The sequence below is a fragment of the Hyperolius riggenbachi genome, chromosome 6, assembly GCF_040937935.1.
Source record: "Hyperolius riggenbachi isolate aHypRig1 chromosome 6, aHypRig1.pri, whole genome shotgun sequence".
Taxonomy (NCBI): Eukaryota; Metazoa; Chordata; class Amphibia; order Anura; family Hyperoliidae; genus Hyperolius; species Hyperolius riggenbachi.
Window position 1 is genome coordinate 359357568 of NC_090651.1, and position 19121 is coordinate 359376688.

The following is a 19121-nucleotide window of genomic DNA, read 5'->3' on the forward strand; positions in this document are numbered from 1 at the left end:
TCCCACATTCCATCAAAAATGGCTTTACTACATTTAAATATTGCTGATCTCCCTCCAAGAGAGCGTATATTATACGACCATATTTTTGTAACCACTAGAGCGTTGTTGGCAGAGAATTGGAAAACCAAATATGTACCTACTATTGAAGAGATAAAAAAAAGGGTTAACTTCAATTTATCTGCAGAAAAGAAATGGGCTATGAACACAGGAACTCTAAACACCTTTACAAATAAAATACAAGCCTGGCCTATACTTTATCCAGAGACTGAGATTTTTGATTTTTAATTTCTGAATATTATTATATCATATGTATGTATGTACGCTAATAAGACTGCTACCTGAATATGTAACTTTGACTTTCTCCCTTTTTTTTTTTTTTTTTTCTTTCTTTCTCCTTCCCTTCTCTCCTTTCCTCTCTTCTACTACTCACCCTCTCATATTTTACAAGAGATAATAATCAGGTTCTCTTTAGTTCTGGTTTGTTTTTTATACAAATGTAATAGAAGTTATTAAGACTCAGTGTTTTACTTAGACATATATATAGGACAAAGATAAGAAAAAAAAAGTATAAGAATATCTTATATATTTAGCTAACTAACTAGCTCATACTAGATTTCTATACAGAGATAGAATACGTGTAGTCTAGTCCACCTGTCCAGACTACACAGACAAAATTCAACCTGAAGTCCTATCTGGGCGACCGCTGGTCGGCTGCCTAGTAGAGACAACTTATACTACATCAGGACAATAACTTGATAAGAGAATGGTTTCGGTTCCCTGGGATCTCTTTAGGGTGGTTTTATTCCCCCATTTCCCAGGTCGAGCTGAATCCATTATTGTATATATATATACCCAACATCTTGGTGTTCTGGACTGCACATAGATATGGTCATAAGACTATAAACCAACACAGACATATGTATGTATATAGATTTTGTTATTTCATTGACAAGAAATACTGTTTGTACCCTATATGTACCGAAAATATGTAATTATATCATTCTTTTCAAAGTTATCGGACTTACTGTTATAAGTCTGCTGTTGTAAAAATTCAAAAACTGTTCAATAAAAATTATTGAAACATAAAAGTAGCACCTTTTAATGGCTAGCTGATAGAGTTAAATGATGCAAGCTTTCAGGGATCTAGTCCCCTTCTCCAGGCATATTTTCAGATGTTACCTAAAGTAAAACACTGATACAGGTAAATAGTAAGCACAAAGATGGCAGTTGTGCTGGTTACTATTTAGCAGTTGGGTGTCAGGTGATCAGTGGGCTGGAGCCAGTGAGCTCATCCTATACAATAAAACCCCTGTGTCTCTGCATCCTCTCCTGTCCCTGTGTCCGTGCTTTGGCGCTACTGCACATGTGTAGCATGCGGGCAGCCATTGGGACAGGAGGAGGACGGGGCCAGGGGGGCAGTCATGTGTGCATGTGTGCCATGCACGCATGCATGCTGACATGCTGACATGCGGCAGTGACAGAGGCGGGAGGGAAGGGGGGGTTGTGAGGAATGCCTAAAGCCCGTTATCAGGCTTAGGCCTACTAGTGCAATTATAACAGTATATGAAGTCCAACAAACTTCTCAAGATTTTATTTCAGCTAACATCTGGAAAAATGCCTGAAAAAGGGGACTAAATCCCTGAAAGCTTGCATCATTTAACTTTATCAGTTAGCCATTAAAAGGTATTGCTTTTACAATACTTCGTTTTTTTCTATCTACATAATTAATTTGGCTAACATGGTACAGAAACCCCTTTGTTACTATATTCTTGAAGAGTAGTACATTATTGCCTCATTAAGACATCTTCATCCTTTGGTAGCTTCATTTAATAAAACCTTAGAGTGTGGGTAAAGTTTAAAGGTAAATTAAAAATTGTCCACAGGCTTCTCTGATCCTCCGACAGCCCAGTGATTTGTTTCTCTAAACTGGGGGTGCCCAATAGGTCGGCGACCACCACCTTAGTAGAACGTGGCCACGTAGCCGCATCCTGTCAATCGCAGTCGTGTGGCCTCATGCTTTCAAAATTTGCTACTCCTGCCGTGTAGCTGCAGTTGTCAAAGTTAGCTACTTTGCAGCTGCGGCTGTCCGAAGTAGAGGGGAGAGGCGCAGCTGAAGGGGAGAGGCATGGCTGAAGGGGAGATGAGCGATTAGTGAGCATCTCCTCACCCTCCAGGCTTCGTTGCACAACCTTGTGGCCACGCCCCTCCAGGTCTCGCGCTTCTTCAGCGACTAACTTTGCAAGGTCGGTTGCCATCTTGGTGAGAGGAGGAGAGTGAGGAGACTGAGCAAAGGGGGCTTTGTTGGCACACTGAATGAGGTCTTTAAGGTGGGAACAGGTTTTTTTTTTGGTGGTGGTTGGCAGGAGGGGAAAGGGGATTCTGTTACTAATATCCATGTTTGTGTATTATTGTCTATGCGGGGGGCGAAACAATGACACTTTTTTGGCCAGAACGATTAAGTAGCCATTTGCTGGGGCGAGACTCTTGCTATGGAGAAGGACATAGCCATTTGCTGTGGAGAAGGACTCTGTGACCATGTGCTTCCTAACTATGTGGGTAAGGGGGAGGAGTGCATGTGTGTGTGTGTGTGTGTGTGGGGGGGGGGGGGGTTGTTGGTAGATCTCCTAGACTTGGTACTTTTAAAAGTAGCTCCTGACTCAAAAAAGTGTGGGGACCCCTGCTCTAAACATATTTGACAAGAGCTTGTCTATATGCTCCCACTGTGATGGGTGCATCCATACTGGGCATAGGCAAGTACGCTCTGAGCATTACCATTTACCAGTTGACTGAAACCACTCGTTCATAGTTTTTATTTCACTGTGCATGAGCACTTCTTTCTATTGGTCATGTGTGGACCTTACTCGAGCATGCCTATTACAGATGTGCTCGTACATGGCCAGAGGCATGGTCACAATAAACAGAGGGTCCTGTTGATGAACCTTGAGCACATGGAGATCTGGGAAGCCTCTGGACCATTCATTAGCTACCCATTACCAGGTGAGGCTCAGAGAATAATCTTTTAATTTAACTGGCATGTTTTACTTTATTTTAGTTGCAACATTTTTATTGAAGAGAAATTTAAAGGTAAATGGTACACAAAATGTTTGCCCCACGCAGGGGGAAAGTGTTGTATAACATGACTACAGTATAAATGGGAGAAAGGAACACGCAGGAACTTGGCATTCACTCATAATGAACTGGTTGTGAGGAAACACGGAAAGGCAGCCACTTGCTCTCAGAGCAGGGCGGCTGCTTCCGCGTCCAGCATGGCGGCGCAACCCGGGGAAACCGCCGCATGCCACATGAATGGCATGGGGGAGTCCGCGTTGCTTGCGGCCAAATACACGCATGACGTCGCGGCCAGTGGTAGGGGTGAACACGGGGAAGCCGCCGCGTGCGATGCTGCGGCCCCCGCGGCAGGCGTGCGAGCCAGGCATGGTGTAGCTGGGACTCATAGTCCCTCTAGATTCAGAATGACGCGCGTGCGCCCGGAGAGGCAGAACTTATATGGCAGCCAGAAGGGGGTCAGCTGACCAGGCCGGTCAGCTGACGATTCTGCTCCTCCTCATTGGTCCAACACTTAGGGAGGTGCTGGAGGGAGATCTTGTATATATACTGCTGGTTGTTCAGTTGTTCTTTGTCTGGCGTTGCGATCACATAGTGGTAGCACTCAGACCTGAGTCAGATCCTAAAGTGTGCCGGGACCAGCTGGAGCTGTAATCCTACACTTAGTTAGATTCTGTTGATAGTTTAAAGTACTAGTTTGATTGTGATTATCTGGTATGGCTTTCTGCCTGCCTGACTATTTTCCTGAACTCTGATCCTGTGCCTTGTCATTTTGATACTCTGTTGCCGAACCCCGGCTCGTCCTTAGACTCTGCATCTGCTTTCTGATTTTGTACCTCGATATTTCTGATACCCTGTTGCCGAACCCTGCCTATACTTTAGACTCCGCCTCTGCCTTCTGAATCTGTACTTTATCTGTCCGTGTGTTTACGACCTGGCTTGTCCGACCTCGAGAACCGACCTTACTGTTTGAGGCGGTTTCCAGTCCTGGTAGTAACACTCCCCCTTGAGTGTCACTCTCGTTCCTTCTCCCAGCCTGACTCCTCCTTCCGGGAGAGTCTAGAAGGAATTGTGCAGGACTCCTTACTACTCTGAGGCCCAGCCCTCTGTATATTACTGTTTGCACCAAACACTCTTACTTCCCAGGTGACCAGAGGTTAGCTTATATATCTGATTATCGGTGACACTGCAGATCATCTATAATCTGGTATATATCTGTATTCCCAGTGATACTGCAGATCACCGGTAATCAGATCCTCTCTGTGTTACACCGATCGTTACACTGGTATTCCATTTCCTGGCCACCCAGACTACACACCAGGATAAATACCTGTTAGGAGGGACAACACAAATTTTTTAAATTTTATTTACAGCTCTGGAGGATTTACTATGACATTTTGGTGACAATGCATTTCTGAATTCTAAGCAAACCTTAAACTATATTCATACAGCCCTACAAATGGACTCACACTAAATGATACACGTAAAAATATTTGCATAATTACCACTATTAATATTATTATTATTGATATAGCGGTGACATCTTCCCCATTGACAGAGGCGTATCTGGGTAATATGGTGCCTATGGCAAACACTAAAAGTGTGCCCCCCCCCCCCACTTCTTTTTCCCTTGAAGGGTGGTTAGATGAAGGGTGACTGGGGCAGGGTGGCTGGGTCCAACTGCAGGGTGGGTCTGGGTGCAGGGTGGCTGGGTCTGGGTGCCGGGTGGCTGGGTCTGGGTGCAGGGTGGCTGGGTCCAACTGCAGGGTGGGTCTGGGTGCAGGGTGGCTGGGTCTGGGTGCAGGGTGGCTGGGTACAACTGCAGGGTGGGTCTGGGTGCAGGGTGGCTGGGTCTGGGTGCAGGGTGGCTGGGTCAGGCTGCAGGGTGACTGGGACCAGCTGCATGGTGAATCTGGGTGCAGGGTCACTGGGTCTGGGTGGCTGGGTCCGGCTGCAGGGTGGGTCTGGGTGCAGGGTGGCTGGATCAGGGTGCAGGTCAAGGTGGCTGGGTCAGAATGCAGGGTAATTGGGACTGGCTGTAGGGTGAGTGTGGGTGCAGGGTGGCTGGGTCAGGGTGACTGGGACCGGCTGCAGGGTGAGTCTGCATTCAGGGTGGTTTGGGCAGGTTGAAGGGTGGCTGGGTTAGAGTGCAGGGTGGGTGGCTAGATGAAGGGTGGCTGGGTGCAGGTCAGGATGGCTGGGGCAGGGTGAATGGTGGCTGGGTGAAGGGTGACTGGGGCAGGGTGGCTGGGGCAGGGTGAAGGGTAGCTGGGTGCAGGGTGGCTGGGGCAGGGTGAAGGGTGGCTGGGTGAAGGGTGGCTGGGTGAAGGGTGGCTGGGTGCAGGGTGGATGGGTGCAGGGTGGATGGGTGCAGGGTGGCTGGGTGCAGGGTGGCTGGGTGCAGGGTGGCTGGGGCAGGGTGAAGGGTGGCTGGGTGCAGGGTGAAGGGTGGCTGGGGCAGGGTGAAGGGTGACTGGGTGCAGGGTGACTGGGTGCAGGGTGAAGGGTGGCTGGGTGCAGGGTGAAGGGTGGCTGGGTGCAGGGTGAAGGGTGGCTGGGTGCAGGGTGAATTGTGGCTGGGGACAGGGTGAAGGCTGGGGCAGGGTGAAGGCTGGGGCAGGGTGAAGGCTGGGGCAGGGTGAAGGCTGGGGCAGGGTGAATGGTGGCTGGGGCAGGGTGAATGGTGGCTAGGCGCAGGGTGAAGGCTGGGGCAGGGTGAATGGTGGCTAGGCGCAGGGTGAAGGCTGGGGCAGGGTAAATGGTGGCTAAGCGCAGTGTGAAAGCTGGGGCAGGGTGAATTGTGGCTGGGTGCAGGCTGCCTTCTGTACCTGTATCTCGGTGCGTGCCGCTCCCCCACTGCTGCCATAGCTGCGTCCCCTCCTGGCTGCGTCCCCTCCGCTGCGTCTCCTTTAGCGTCCCCGCCTGGGTCGTAGTAACAGACCACCTACTGAGATCAGTGGACAGAGCAGGCGCACGTTACCCGCCGCCCGCTGTACTCCAAATGCAGGAAGTGATGTCACTTCTGCATTAGAGTACAGCGGGCGGCGCCGGCGGGTAGCTTGAGCGCTCTCGCTGTCCACTGATCTCAGTAGGTGGTCTGTTACTATGACGCCGGCGGGGACGCTAGAGGAGACGCAGCGGAGGGGACGCAGCCAGGAGGGGAGACAGGCAGCGCTGGAGCAGTGGTGTGAGGGCAGCGGCGGCTGGGTAGGGGGGCGCAACCCAGGAGGGGAGGCAGACAGCGAGGGAGCAAAGGCATGGGGGCAGGCATGGCGCCCATGGGGCAATGGCGCCCATAGCACTAGCCATGCCTGCACCCCTCTAGATCCGCCACTGCCCATTGAGTATATATTGTCTTGTAACTTAACTGTCTCTTAGAGGGGCTCACAATCTATCTAAACCCTACCATAGTCATATGTCTATGTTTGAACCGTGTAGTGTATGTGTCATAGTCTAGGACCAGTTTTAGGGGAAGCCACTTAACCTATCTCTAAGTTTTTCAGATGTGGGAGGAAATCCATGCATTTACTTGATGATTGCAGAAGATCTCAGACAAATGTCTGGTTTGATATTTTCAGAGGCACATAGTGACGGTGTTCAGGATTAGTATAAGGTTTACCTAAACACCAACATCAATGCTATAAAATTCAGCCCTTAATTAATATGTAATAGTTGATGTTGATCTGCCACTTGGGAATTCAGAATCCTACAGATATATCAGCCTGGAAGAATTTTATTTCACATATTTTGTCTCAAATGTTCTTCTTTTTAAAAAGCAGAATAAGGGTGAACAGAACATACATTGCTCGAATTTGTGGGACAATCAACCTTACAAACCAATAATTTTATGAGAATCAGTTTTGCAACATGGCTGCCTAATTGATATTTCGATTGATTTATAGCTTAAATCAGCCGAATGGATCGAGTATTCCTCAAAACTATTGTTTAATAGGGCATGACTGGGTGAATGACGGTAACGGCATTCAATATAACTACAACCAGTGGACCCCCAGCTGGTGTCCCCCCAAATGTATATGTGTCCCCTTCATGCCAGTGAACCATGTTGATGACTCAGCTGTCATGCCATGGTGAATCCTGGCCTCCTCCAGTGTCTGATGTTACTAGCGCACGTATCAATGTCACTACTTGCTACAGGTGTTTGCTGTTACACCAAACACCAGAGGAGGCAAGGTTTCGGGCCGAGTGTGTGATCGGTGACCCTTCAACACTGCACACTGGCATGGTGTGTGTGTTTGGGGGTGGGGAGAAACACATATACATTTGTAGTGCAGCAGTAGGATCATTTCTAATAGATTTCATGCTTAAAACAGAATAAGGGTGAACATACATTGCTCAATTTTGTGGGACGATCGACCTTATAAGCCAATGCTGAAATCCATTGGAAACTGGTGTGCAGTGTATAGGCAGGCAATTGATCCCTCTCTGATCAGGTTCATCCATCTGATGGCAGATCAACTAATGTATAGCTACCTTAACCCAGTGGTTAAATACTAAAATGCTTTTTATCACGTGGCAGACTTTTATTTGTACCAACTTTATTGGCTCATAACTTACTATTTTTCAATGACTCTATTTTTTAAAAGCTGTCAGGAACAGGACACCATCATGGTCAGCTAAATGACTTTCAGATTTCTTTGGGGTAACTTGACATTGGAGAACGGTCAATCCTTCTGCTATGAGTGCATTTCTCACAAAAGTTTCATCATATGTGAAAACATGGAACTTGTGCTGCCCAACCATGTAATAGGAGGCGTTTAATGCCCCAAGTAAGATCAGGTGACCTCCTGGTTTCAAAAGCGTTAACATCTTTCTCAGGTTTCTCAGGTAGTCCTCTTTATCTTTGCAGATCATATCCAAAAATGAAAAGGTGATGACACAGTCGGCCTGAGGAACACCTATCAGGTCTGTTAGAGTTTCTGTCTCTGGGTCAAATTTTACAATGTGCGTAATGGATGACTTCAGCTTCATCTCTTTCTCCTCACATTGGTCACTGAAAAACAAGCAAAACATTAAACTGAGCATCACAGATGATATCAGTACTGCTTTGCCATACAATATCATAAATTGCTACTAAATTCAAAGCTCATTTCCCGAGAACTTACCTTCTTCCTTCTAAGTTGTTAACATGTGCAGTCGTGTGCCCCCAGCAGAAAGCTCCGGTACGATCATCCTTCCACTTCATTATCTCCATGATGCACTTCTCAGTGGGCCTCATCAGGATAATCTCTTGGAAGAACTCACAAGCCGAATAGAGATGATGAATTTGTGGGCCGGCACTGATATCAGTCAAGATCTCCCCATTTATACAGCCTGTGGAGGGTAAACAACATATTACAGTTCATGTTAAAGTTCAGTGAAAAGAACCACTATTGTAACCATATTCAGTATAACGAGGTAAATTGCGTAAATGGGTAGAGCGTTGGCACTACAGTGTTTCACGGAGGACTGTAACTGTACCTTCCAGGATCGGCTGGATCACTATGGACCCATGCTCGGCATCTTCCTAAACGCTACTTGTTGCCCCGCACCCACCGCTCCACTGACTGCCCACCAGAACCGGACTGTGCACTCATTTTTTGATTGCCACACAGGCTCGTACTGCTGCATATTTATGCTAATGCATCACATTTTTTACTGACTAAATACAATTGTATGCAGTGCCGACCTTCATTGCTGAAGGTAAATTGTGTATTCAGAGGGATTACAGCTAAAGATGAAAATGATTGTAGATCAGAACAGATGAGTGTGGCTTTGGGAAACCTCATGGAGAAATACAGCTTCAGGAGAATAGCAACCTTCCCCTTTGGACCTGACAGCTATGGGGCTGTATTTTATTAAGTGGATACCACCAGTGCAGTGTTGGAGAGGGATGTGGGAAATCTGAGGAAATCCACTTGCTGGCCAAGCAGCAGTAATCAGGTGTTGCTGCTCACAGTGAAGACTTGCTGCAGCCGGTTTCTATTGGGAGTGATAACACAGGGTTACTACTGCTTGTCCAGCAGGTGGATTTCCTCCGTTTTTCCAGCACCCAGTCCGACACTGCGACAGTGACAGAAGGCACTTGAAAGGTTTTTTTCTCTACGTACAAACAACTATGCCATTACAGGTGGTGACCAGCAGTGGACAATGTTTTAATTGGTGAGAGTATGAGCCAGTGATAGAAGGTTCTTAGAGAGTTTTTTTACCTTTCATACAAGCATCTTTGTAATTGCTGGTGGTGACTAGTAAAGACACCTTACAAGGGAAGATCCACGGTTTGAAAAAAATTATAAATCCACTTACCTGGAGCTTCCTCCAGCCCGTGGCAGGAAGGACGTGCTCTCGACGCCGCTCCGGAGGCCCCCGGTCTGCTCCAGTGGCGGCCCCGACCTGGCCAGGCCGGCTTCCAGGTCGGGCTCTTGTGCGATCCAACGTGCATCTCACGGGGGCGCGCTGACATCATCAAACGTCATCCAGGCTGTACTGCGTTGAGGGCACGTCCTGCCTGCCACGGGCTGGAGGAAGCCCAAGGTAAGTGGATTTGTATTTTTTAAAGAGAATCTGTACTCTAAAATTCTTACAATAAAAAGCGTACCATTCTATTCACTATGTTCTCCTGGGCCCCTCTGTGCTGTTTCTGCTACTCCCTGGCTTGTAATTGCCAGTTTTAGGCAGTGTTTACAAACAAAAGACATGACTTCTAACCAGCATGTGATAGGCTGAGAGGAGCTCAGTCTGTGACTCATACAGAGCCTGCAGGGGGCGTGGAGAGGGTGTGTATAGCTTCTGCCTATAACAGCAGAGCAGCACATTCCTGCCTGAGCCCGACAAAGCCGTCAAAGGAAAGAAGATTAGATTACATAACAGAGATAATACAGCCATTATGCAACTAGGAAAGGCTGCAGTAAGACAGACCACATTAAAACAGATATAGGAACTTATAGGATAGAACAAATAAGGCTGAACATTTTGTTACAGAGTCTCTTTAAGGCTATAGGAGGTTCCATGGCATGATAATGGCTATTACTGTTGATTCTTGCATGTGCAAGCATGGATTAACCAGTGCTATCATGGGGAGGGGCGGCAAGCAAAAGACAGCGTTTATTGAAATGTAGGTGCAAGACTGCAAAAGAAGGACCTAATAGAAATATTGGAGAGATATGTTATTATTATTATTATTAATAATTCATTTATTTATTTAGTAAATAGTGCTGCCATCGTCTGCACAAATTTACATAGTAATGGCATTGTCTGTCCTCAGAGGAGCGTACAATCTAAACTATTTTCTTATTCTAATGTCCTACCATCAGTGGTGTTCGGATGTCCCGATCCACGAATTCAGCAACCACGTCCGTTGCCGAAACAAAATCTGCCTCCGGTGTGATTAGTTCCGGATTTTGATACGCGTCCATGCCACGACGCGGATTTTCGGTCGTGAATGACGCAATCACGTCCGGATCCACGGCTGGATCCGGATTTTCTTTTTAACGTTGATAGCAAAGCCCATATACATGCTACAATCCCCCAAATTGCATGGATTATCAAGGTGATAAGGGGTAAAACTTAAACAAAAAAAAATCCAAAAATAATTTTTTGCTTTTGATAAAAATGGATTTTAAAGTGAAATCAACACTTTAAATGGGGCCATTAATTGGTACTAAGTGGTTTTAAACAGGGAAATACACGTTAAGCAATCACAGAGGTGAAGGTGAGTCCCAATGGCACTTGGCGGTGATGGTACCACTCGAGGAGGATGAGTGGCTGACGCCAAAAAGACCCAGAGAGGTTTTTATAATTTTTTTTTTTTTGCAGCGATATAGCAATGACATGACAGCAGAGTTGTCAGTGGACCCGGGCAGTGTGAACGCAGACTTTAGTAGTGACTGAGTCAGGGGGACAAAGTGGCCGGTCAGTGCGGCAGCACAGAAGGACCATGGAAACTTACTGGTAGTAACACAGCCAAAAAATGAACCAAAATAGGCAGGTTGTAACTTTCTTTGGAAAGGCAGGCATGGTTAACACATTGTAGCAGCCACTTTATGTCCCCTGTGTCCGACAATAGGGGCCAGGAACTCACCTTCCACCCAAGCCTGGTTGATTTTCAGGAAGGTGAGTTTGTCCACTGAGGCGTGGGAGAGCTGAGAGCACTTCTCGGTGACCATGCCACCGGCCGCAAAGAAGCATCTCTCAGAGAGGACACTGGAAGAGGGGCAGGACAGGAGTTCCAGGGCACACTGGGCAAGCTCCCTCTCTTGACCAAGTACTCCAAGAGGTCCACGGGGCTGTTGGTGTCATTAAGCCCGCTGAATCACCCCATGCAGTTAGCCACCATGCTGGTCAGTCGCTGCTGGTGCTGGTTGGAGGTGGATGCTGTGACTGGCACCTCTGCTCTTGGCTGCTGCACTGCATACAGGCTATTGCTTAGGCTCTTCAAGTCTCCGGGGCGCCAGTTGCTGCTGCTGGTGGTGGTTGTTGTGCTGCTGGTGGCGGCTTCAGGCACCTGTTGCTGGATTGGCAGAGCAGTTACAGTGGGGGTGGAAGGCTGGGGGAATGCTTCCAGTAGTCTGCGCACAAGGGCCTCCTGCAACTCCCTTGTGCATTACTCGGTGGTGAATGGTGTCATGATCTCACCCAGCTTCCCCTTCAGACGTGGGTCCAGCATCAAGGTGATCCAGATGTCCTCCCTTGAACGCATCTGGATCACCCGGGGGTCCCTGCGAAGGCAGCGCAACATGTGCACATCCATGGGGAACAAGTGGGCATTGGCAACAACATCTTTATTGTCGTCGTTGTCCCATATCACATGCCTGTCCTTTTCCTGTGCCATGTCCTCCTCCCCAACCTGCCATCCCCGTACAACACCAGTGGCGCCTGTTCCTCCTCAGCATTCAGGTCAGGGACCTCCAACTCCTCCACTACCTGTGAGCCCTCCTGTGAGCTGGACTGTGCTGCCATCTGCTCCTGATCCAGCTGCCTCAGGGCTGCCTCCCCATGCTCAATTAAATTGCACAGTGCCTGGTCCAGCAGGCAAACCATGGGCACTCACTAACACGTGGAGGCCCGCTCCTCGCTGACCATCTTGGTTGCCTCCAGGAAGGGACTCAGCACCAGACATATTTGCTGCATCAGTGTCCACTGAGTTGCAGTGATGATGGGAACTTGCTGGTTGCTGGGGACACTTGGGTCTAATATGTAGGCCCTAAGAGCCAGCCTGTGCTGACACAGCCGCTCCAACATGGCCAGAGTTGAATTCCAGTGAGTTGGCATATCAATTATCAGGCGGTGTGGCTTGCCATATGGCCGCTGTAAGGTGGATAGGAGTGCAGAGGCAGTGGCTGAGCGGCGGAAAAAGCGTACAACCTCCCGTAACTGAAGGGTATTACTGGCTAATGAGATGAATAATGCCAGTGAGCAGTGAGCACAGTACAATGTAACTGAAGGGTATCACTGCCAAATGAACTGAATAATACCAGTGAGCAGTGAGCACATATAGCGTATATGAGCGTATATGTGCCCAGTATATGTAGTCAGGGGTATATGTGCCCAGTATATGTAGCCAGGGGTATATGTGCCCAGTATATGTAGCCAGGGGTATATGTGCCCAGTATATGTAGCCAGGGGTATATGTCCCCAGTATTTGTAGCCAGAGATATATGTGCCCAGTATATGTAGTCAGGGGTATATGTGCCCAGTATATGTAGCCAGGGGTATATGTGCCCAGTATATGTAGCCAGGGGTATATGTCCCCAGTATATGTAGTCAGTGGTATATGTGCCCAGTATATGTAGTCAGGGGTATATGTGCCCAGTATATGTAGTCAGAGGTATATGTGCCCAGTACATGTAGACAGGGGTATATGTCCCCAGTATATGTAGTCAGGGGTATATGTGCCCAGTATATGTAGCCAGAGGTATATGTGCCCAGTATATGTAGTCAGGGGTATATGTGCCCAGTATATGTAGCCAGGGGTATATGTGCCCAGTATATGTAGTCAGGGGTATACAGGATTTTCTCAAAAAAATAGCATATTGTGATAAAGTTCATTATTTTCTGCAATGTACTGATAAACATTAGACTTTCATATATTTTAGATTCAATACACACAACTGAAGTAGTTCAAGCCTTGTATTGTTTTAATATTGATGATTTTGGCATATAGCTCATGAAAACTCAAAATTCCTATCTCAAAAAATTAGCATATTTCATCCGACCAATAAAAGAAAAGTGTTTTTAAAACAAAAAAAGTCAACCTTAAAATAATTATGTTCAGTTATGCACTCAATACGTGGTCGGGAATCCTTTTGCAGAAATGACTGCTTCAATGCGGCATGGCATGGAGGCAATCAGCCTGTGGCACTGCTCAGGTGTTATGGAGGCCCAGGATGCTTCGATAGCGGCCTTAAGCTCATCCAGAGTGTTGGGTCTTGCATCTCTCAACTTTCTCTTCCCAATATCCCACAGATTCTCTATGGGATTCAGGTCAGGAGAGTTGGCATGCCAATTGAGCACAGTAATACCATGGTCAGTAAACCATTTACCAGTGGTTTTGGCACTGTGAGCAGGTGCCAGGTGCCAGGTCGTGCTGAAAAATGAAATCTTCATCTCCATAAAGCTTTTCAGCAGATGGAAGCATGAACCCAAATTTGAACCAGAAACAGTGGCAGAAGAGCCTGACCTGGGCTACAGAGAAGCAGCACTGGACTGTTGCTCAGTGGTCCAAAGTACTTTTTTCGGATGAAAGCAACTTTTACATGTCATTCGGAAATCAAGGTGCCAGAGTCTGGAGGAAGACTTGGGAGAGGGAAATGCCAAAATGCCTGAAGTACAGTGTCAAGTACCCACAGTCAGTGATGGTCTGGGGTGCCATGTCAGCTGCTGGTGTTGGTCCACTGTGTTTATCAAGGGCAGGGTCAATGCAGCTAGCTATCAGGAGATTTTGGAGCATTTCATGCTTCCATCTGCTGAAAAGCTTTATGGAGATGAAGATTTCATTTTTCAGCACGACCTGGCACCTGCTCACAGTGCCAAAACCACTAGTAAATGGTTTACTGACCATGGTATTACTGTGTTCAATTGGCCTGCCAACTCTCCTGACCTGAACCCCATAGAGAATCTGTGGGATATTGTGAAGAGAAAGTTGAGAGACGCAAGACCCAACACTCTGGATGAGCTTAAGGCCGCTATTGAAGCATCCTGGGCCTCCATAACACCTGAGCAGTGCCACAGGCTGATTGCTTCCATGCCACACCGCATTGAAGCAGTCATTTCTGCAAAAGGATTCCCAACCAAGTATTGAGTGCATAACTGAACATAATTATTTAAAGGTTGACTTTTTTTGTTTTAAAAACACTTTTCTTTTATTGGTCGGATGAAATATGCTAATTTTTTGAGATAGGAATTTTGGGTTTTCATGAGCTGTATGCCAAAATCATCATTATTAAAACAATAAAAGGCTTGAATTACTTCAGTTGTGTGTATTTGAATCTAAAATATATGAAAGTCTAATGTTTATCAGTACATTACAGAAAATAATGAACTTTATCACAATATGCTAATTTTTTGAGAAGATCCTGTATGTCCCCAGAATAGGTAGTCAGGTGTCCCCCCAGCATGAGGGGAGCAGCGCAGTGGAAGGAGAGCTGTGAGCAGCGGTGGAGAAGGGGGGGCAATCTACCCCCCCCCCCTCCCTCAACCTTAGGGTGCTCTCCCTCCCTCGCTCTCCCTTCCAGAAGTAACGCGCGGGCAGCCGGCAGCAGGCGGGACTTACCTCTCCTCATTCCGGCGCGAGCATTCCACTGCCGCAAGTCTGGTCTGGTCCAGACCAGAGCAGCGGCATGCATATCCAGCGCCGGAACAAGGAGAGGTAAGTCCCGCTCGCTGCCAGCCGCCCGCACGTTACTTCTGGAGGGGAGAGCGAGGGAGGGAGAGCACCCTAAGGTGAGGGAAGGGGGGGGGGTGAGATGGCCCCCCTTCTCCACCACTGGTCACAGCTCTCCTTCCACTGCGCTGCTCCCCTCCACAAATGCCAGGGTGGACGGCGTCCACGCTCTGGAAATAGTAAGTGGACGTCGTCCACCCGCGTCCACGCACCACTCGACCCCTGAGCAGTACAATCAGTCTGAACCTGCCTGCCTGCCTGCACTAAACACACTAATCAGTACACTCTCTCACTACTATGACTACACTGACTACCACTAACTTCAGTAATCACTCACTGGCTAGCTAACTGAATGCAAGTATAGTATAAGAGCACTGTTAAGAGTAAAAACTGCATTTTGACAAAGAAAACGCCCATGCTGAAGCAACAATGGCCTGGGGATGATTCTCTCAGTAGCAGAGTCTAGCAAAGATGGAACGTTTCATCATGGCTGCCGCTTTACTATACAGGAGGGGAGGGCATAGCCTCCCCTCCTATGATTGGTTGCTAGGGCCTGGCTGGGTGCCTCTGATTGGCCCAGGGAAGCCACTTCCACTTATCACGACCTAACCACTGCTTCTGCACCATTTTCACAAGCATGAATGCGTTTGGATGTACGCATTCATGGTCTGCCGAAACGGATTTTAGTGATTGAAAATTGATCCATGTGGATGAATACCGGAGGCGGATAGCTGAAAAATGGTCGTGAAATCACTGCAAATCGTGATCACGACCTGCATCCGAGCACCACTGCCTACCATATTATTATTACGTATTTAAATAGCACTGACATTTTCTGCAGTACTTTACAGAGTACAAAATTATGTCACTGACTGTCCTAAGAGAAGTTCGTATCCATTCCATCATAAAAAAGTCCCTATTGTAGACTTAAAGAGACACTGTAACAAGAAAATCGTCCCCTTGGGGTTACTCACCTCAGGGTCCCAATGAGGCTTCCCCTGTCCTCCTCTGTCCCACGGGGGTCTCGCTGCAGCCCTTCAAAGCCGTCCCGACAGATCACACCGCCTGTTCAATATTTACCTTTCCAGGCTCCAGCGGGAGCGCTGTTTCGTTTTTTATGACGGAGATAGGCGGAAATAGCCGACCTCTGTCAGGTCTGCTCTACTGCGCAGGCGCAGGAGACTTGCGCCTGTGCAGTAGAGCGGCCCGACGGAGATCGGCTATTTCCGCCTATTTCCATGGGAAGAGCGGATACTGCGCCTGCGTTGGAGCCACAGAGGTAAATATTTACATCGCCGCCGCTCCGGGAGGATTTTCGCCACTGCCGTGGGATCGAGGAGGACGGGGGAAGCCTCAATAGGATCCGGAGGCTTCCCCCACCTGAGGAGAGTACCCCCTAGGGAAGGTTTTTTCATTCCAGGCTTTCTTTAAACCAATTTTGAGGAGGAACAGACTAACTTATATGAATGTTTTGAGGATATACAAGGAAAAATGCCTGCAGAAAAGCCACACAAATACAGGGAGAGCATACACGCTCTATGCAGACAGTGTCCTGGCCCAGATTTGAACCATGGACTTTTTAATGTTGCAAGATGGGAGTGCTATCCTCCATCCCACTGTGTCACCCACCAATTTACTTAGAGCAGAGGAAGACAAGAACCATCAGCAAAATGCATCCTGGTTTCAGAGAAGAGACAGATTGCTGTTAGCTTTAGCATACCGTATTGACTTTATTTTTTATTATTTATTTTTCGTAGTTAGTGGTGAGGTAGAAGATGGAGAGTGTAGTGAGTTAAGAGGAGTAGAAAGAGACTATATGCACAATTTGGTTAGTGAGTATTGGCACTATTCAGTTGCACGTATTGGTGATAGTAAATAAGATGATTTTAACCAGATTCAAAAAGAATCAAAAAGGCTGAGTACTGAATTTAAAAAATGTTGTGTTTGCTCTAAAAAATGTTTGTATTGGATTAGCTCTTACAATTCTTATTATCCCCTCATTTAATGACGAATCTGCCCCTTTACCAGTGGTATAACTAAGGAGCTTGGGGCCTCAATGTGAGTTTTACATTGGGCCCTAAGCACTTTATTGATATGTAGACCTAAAACTTATCAAAGGCAGGTGCAGTGTCAGATTGGAGTATTTAGAGTAAGGAAACAGTTTGATAAAGAAGTGGATCCAAGATAAACTTTTACTCATTGCATAATTGTGTTCCTTTCCTATAGTTTATAGGGCATTCCCCAAGCCAAATACTTTTTTAGTTTTGTTTTAATACTCTAATTCCCTATAAACTAAACACGCCTCGTCCACAACTCCTTTTGTGCCTTGGCACTGTAGCAAGTGCTTATGGGAACTCAGTCTGGGCAGGAGGAGGAGGAGGAGGTTACTAGCCAGAGATTTCAGAGGCAGAGGGGAGGAGGGAAGAGGCAGAGGGGACTGAATGTACACACAGGCAAGTTGATAGCATCTCCAGCCCTCAGCCTGTGACTATGTGACAAACAGAACATGGGTGCCCTCATTGTATCACAGGAATAAATAATCATAAACTTTTGAAGCTGTTTGCAGCGAGAAGTGCTGTAAACTATCTAAACTTTAGATAAGATATATAGACAAGTTACTTGTTATAGTTAGTTTTTCATCTCGGATTCGCTTTAAGGATTACCTCTATTCAAAGCACATACAGAGGTGTTCATTTCCAGCATAGCATTAATAAAAAGCTAATAAGATGGATGAAGCAGGGCCCCTAATGAGCCCCTCTGGTCCAAGGGCCCCGATGCGATGGCAACCTCTGCAATCCTTATTGCTATGCCACTGCTCTTCACAATCTGATGCTCATCAGTTACAAATTCTTAACCTTTTATTTATGACTGTTTACGTCTGTACTATATTCTCACACAGAGTGACAAAACTACCTCTACATACAGTAGTAGAATGTTCTTGTGTTGCAATCCTGTGCTGATTTCGACCATCCGATAAAAGCAGTGCTTTCTTAAAACATTCTAACAGTTTTTGTAAGTGAAAACAAAACAAAAAAATAAGTGCCATGCAAAAAATGACCAGGCAAAACAAGCTCCCTTGCGAATGACAAACATTTTTTACTGTACTCCTGTCTTTACTAATAATTTACTAATTTCATTGCCATCAATGATGAGTGCAAAGCTTTTCACTGTGCTCATCAGATGTTAGGAAATATTGCTCAGCTCAGGATTTTGTTTTTTCAACAAATTGTTTTTAACTTTCTTTTTTGTTAACACACTGTTAAAAAATACATTTTTACAAAATTAGCATGATACACCCCACCCCCCGCCGCCACAGAACACACCCTCCCCCCCCACATACACACACATGCACACACCACCTGCACTTCTAAGTTTTGTTTAACCTTTATCCCCATACAAGCTGAAATTGCTAGAATGATTGAGCTCGCCTGCGGGGGCTCTGGCACCTGAAAAATACCAGCCCACACGGTTCTTGGCTAGAGGGTTTCTCTTCAAGATGAGGTAAAAAACCTTTCTCCTGCCCTTGCATGCCATCCTTGCCTACGTCAGGGGCAAGTGGCTCATTCCCTTCTCCAGTGCTCAGAGGAAGATAAGAGTAGTCAACCTAGAAGGTTCCTCTCTCAAGGAACGCCTGCAGAGTACTCAGGGAGTCCTGCGGTTCCAGGGAACCCTGATTGAGAATGCCTGGTCTGTAGTGTTACAAAAAATCCCAACTGGAACAAGGTATATGCGTTATAATTATTGGTAGTCTACATACCCATCTTAAATGCATTGTGCAGTTGCTCCATGGGAAATGTCACTGTATCTTCTTTGAAGGCCATGTCAGGTTCTCCAGAAAAATATGTTTTCAGAAATTCTCTGGAGTCAGGCTCGTGGACATGGTAGAACTTATGGGAACTAGAAGAAGCCATCTTGTACGCCAGAGAGAAATTACTTTACTGATTTCCACTCTGTAATTCTGATAAGGGGAAGGCACCGCTAATGTTGTTTTATTCATCAGAATCATTAGCAATTCTGATTATGATTGGAGGAGACTTGAGCACATCACGAGCCAGGGATCTGATCATGGGAACTCAGCTGAGTATATTCTCATTTGAGCATGTGCTATAAATGATTATGTACAGCTCAACATTTGGATAAAAAAAAGCAAACAAAAAAATACTGGCAATGAAGATGA

General features: G+C 46.7%; 1 protein-coding gene across 1 annotated transcript; it reads right to left on the bottom strand.

Annotated features, from left to right (window-relative positions):
• Positions 1-7578: 7578 nt before the first annotated feature.
• On the bottom strand, positions 7579-18802 carry LOC137523017 (indolethylamine N-methyltransferase-like). The gene is made up of 3 exons (XM_068243193.1): positions 18702-18802; positions 8190-8397; positions 7579-8077 (listed from the first exon to the last, which is right to left on the bottom strand). Exons 1-3 carry the CDS (start codon positions 18763-18765, stop codon positions 7657-7659), a joined length of 693 nt encoding a protein of 230 aa, XP_068099294.1. The 5' UTR covers positions 18766-18802; the 3' UTR covers positions 7579-7656.
• Between the last annotated feature and the right edge of the window lie 319 nt (positions 18803-19121).

Bases quoted from the DNA above. Each gene is read 5' to 3' on its own strand.
- LOC137523017 (XM_068243193.1), bottom strand. From the start codon at position 18,765: ATGGCCTTCAAAGAAGATACAGTGACATTTCCCATGGAGCAACTGCAC. The intron at 8,398-18,701 runs GTATGTAGACTA...TACCCTCCACAG, and splicing joins GCACAATGCATTTAAGATGG to GCTGTATAAATGGGGAGATC. The intron at 8,078-8,189 runs GTAAGTTCTCGG...CTTGTTTTTCAG, and splicing joins AACAACTTAGAAGGAAGAAG to TGACCAATGTGAGGAGAAAG.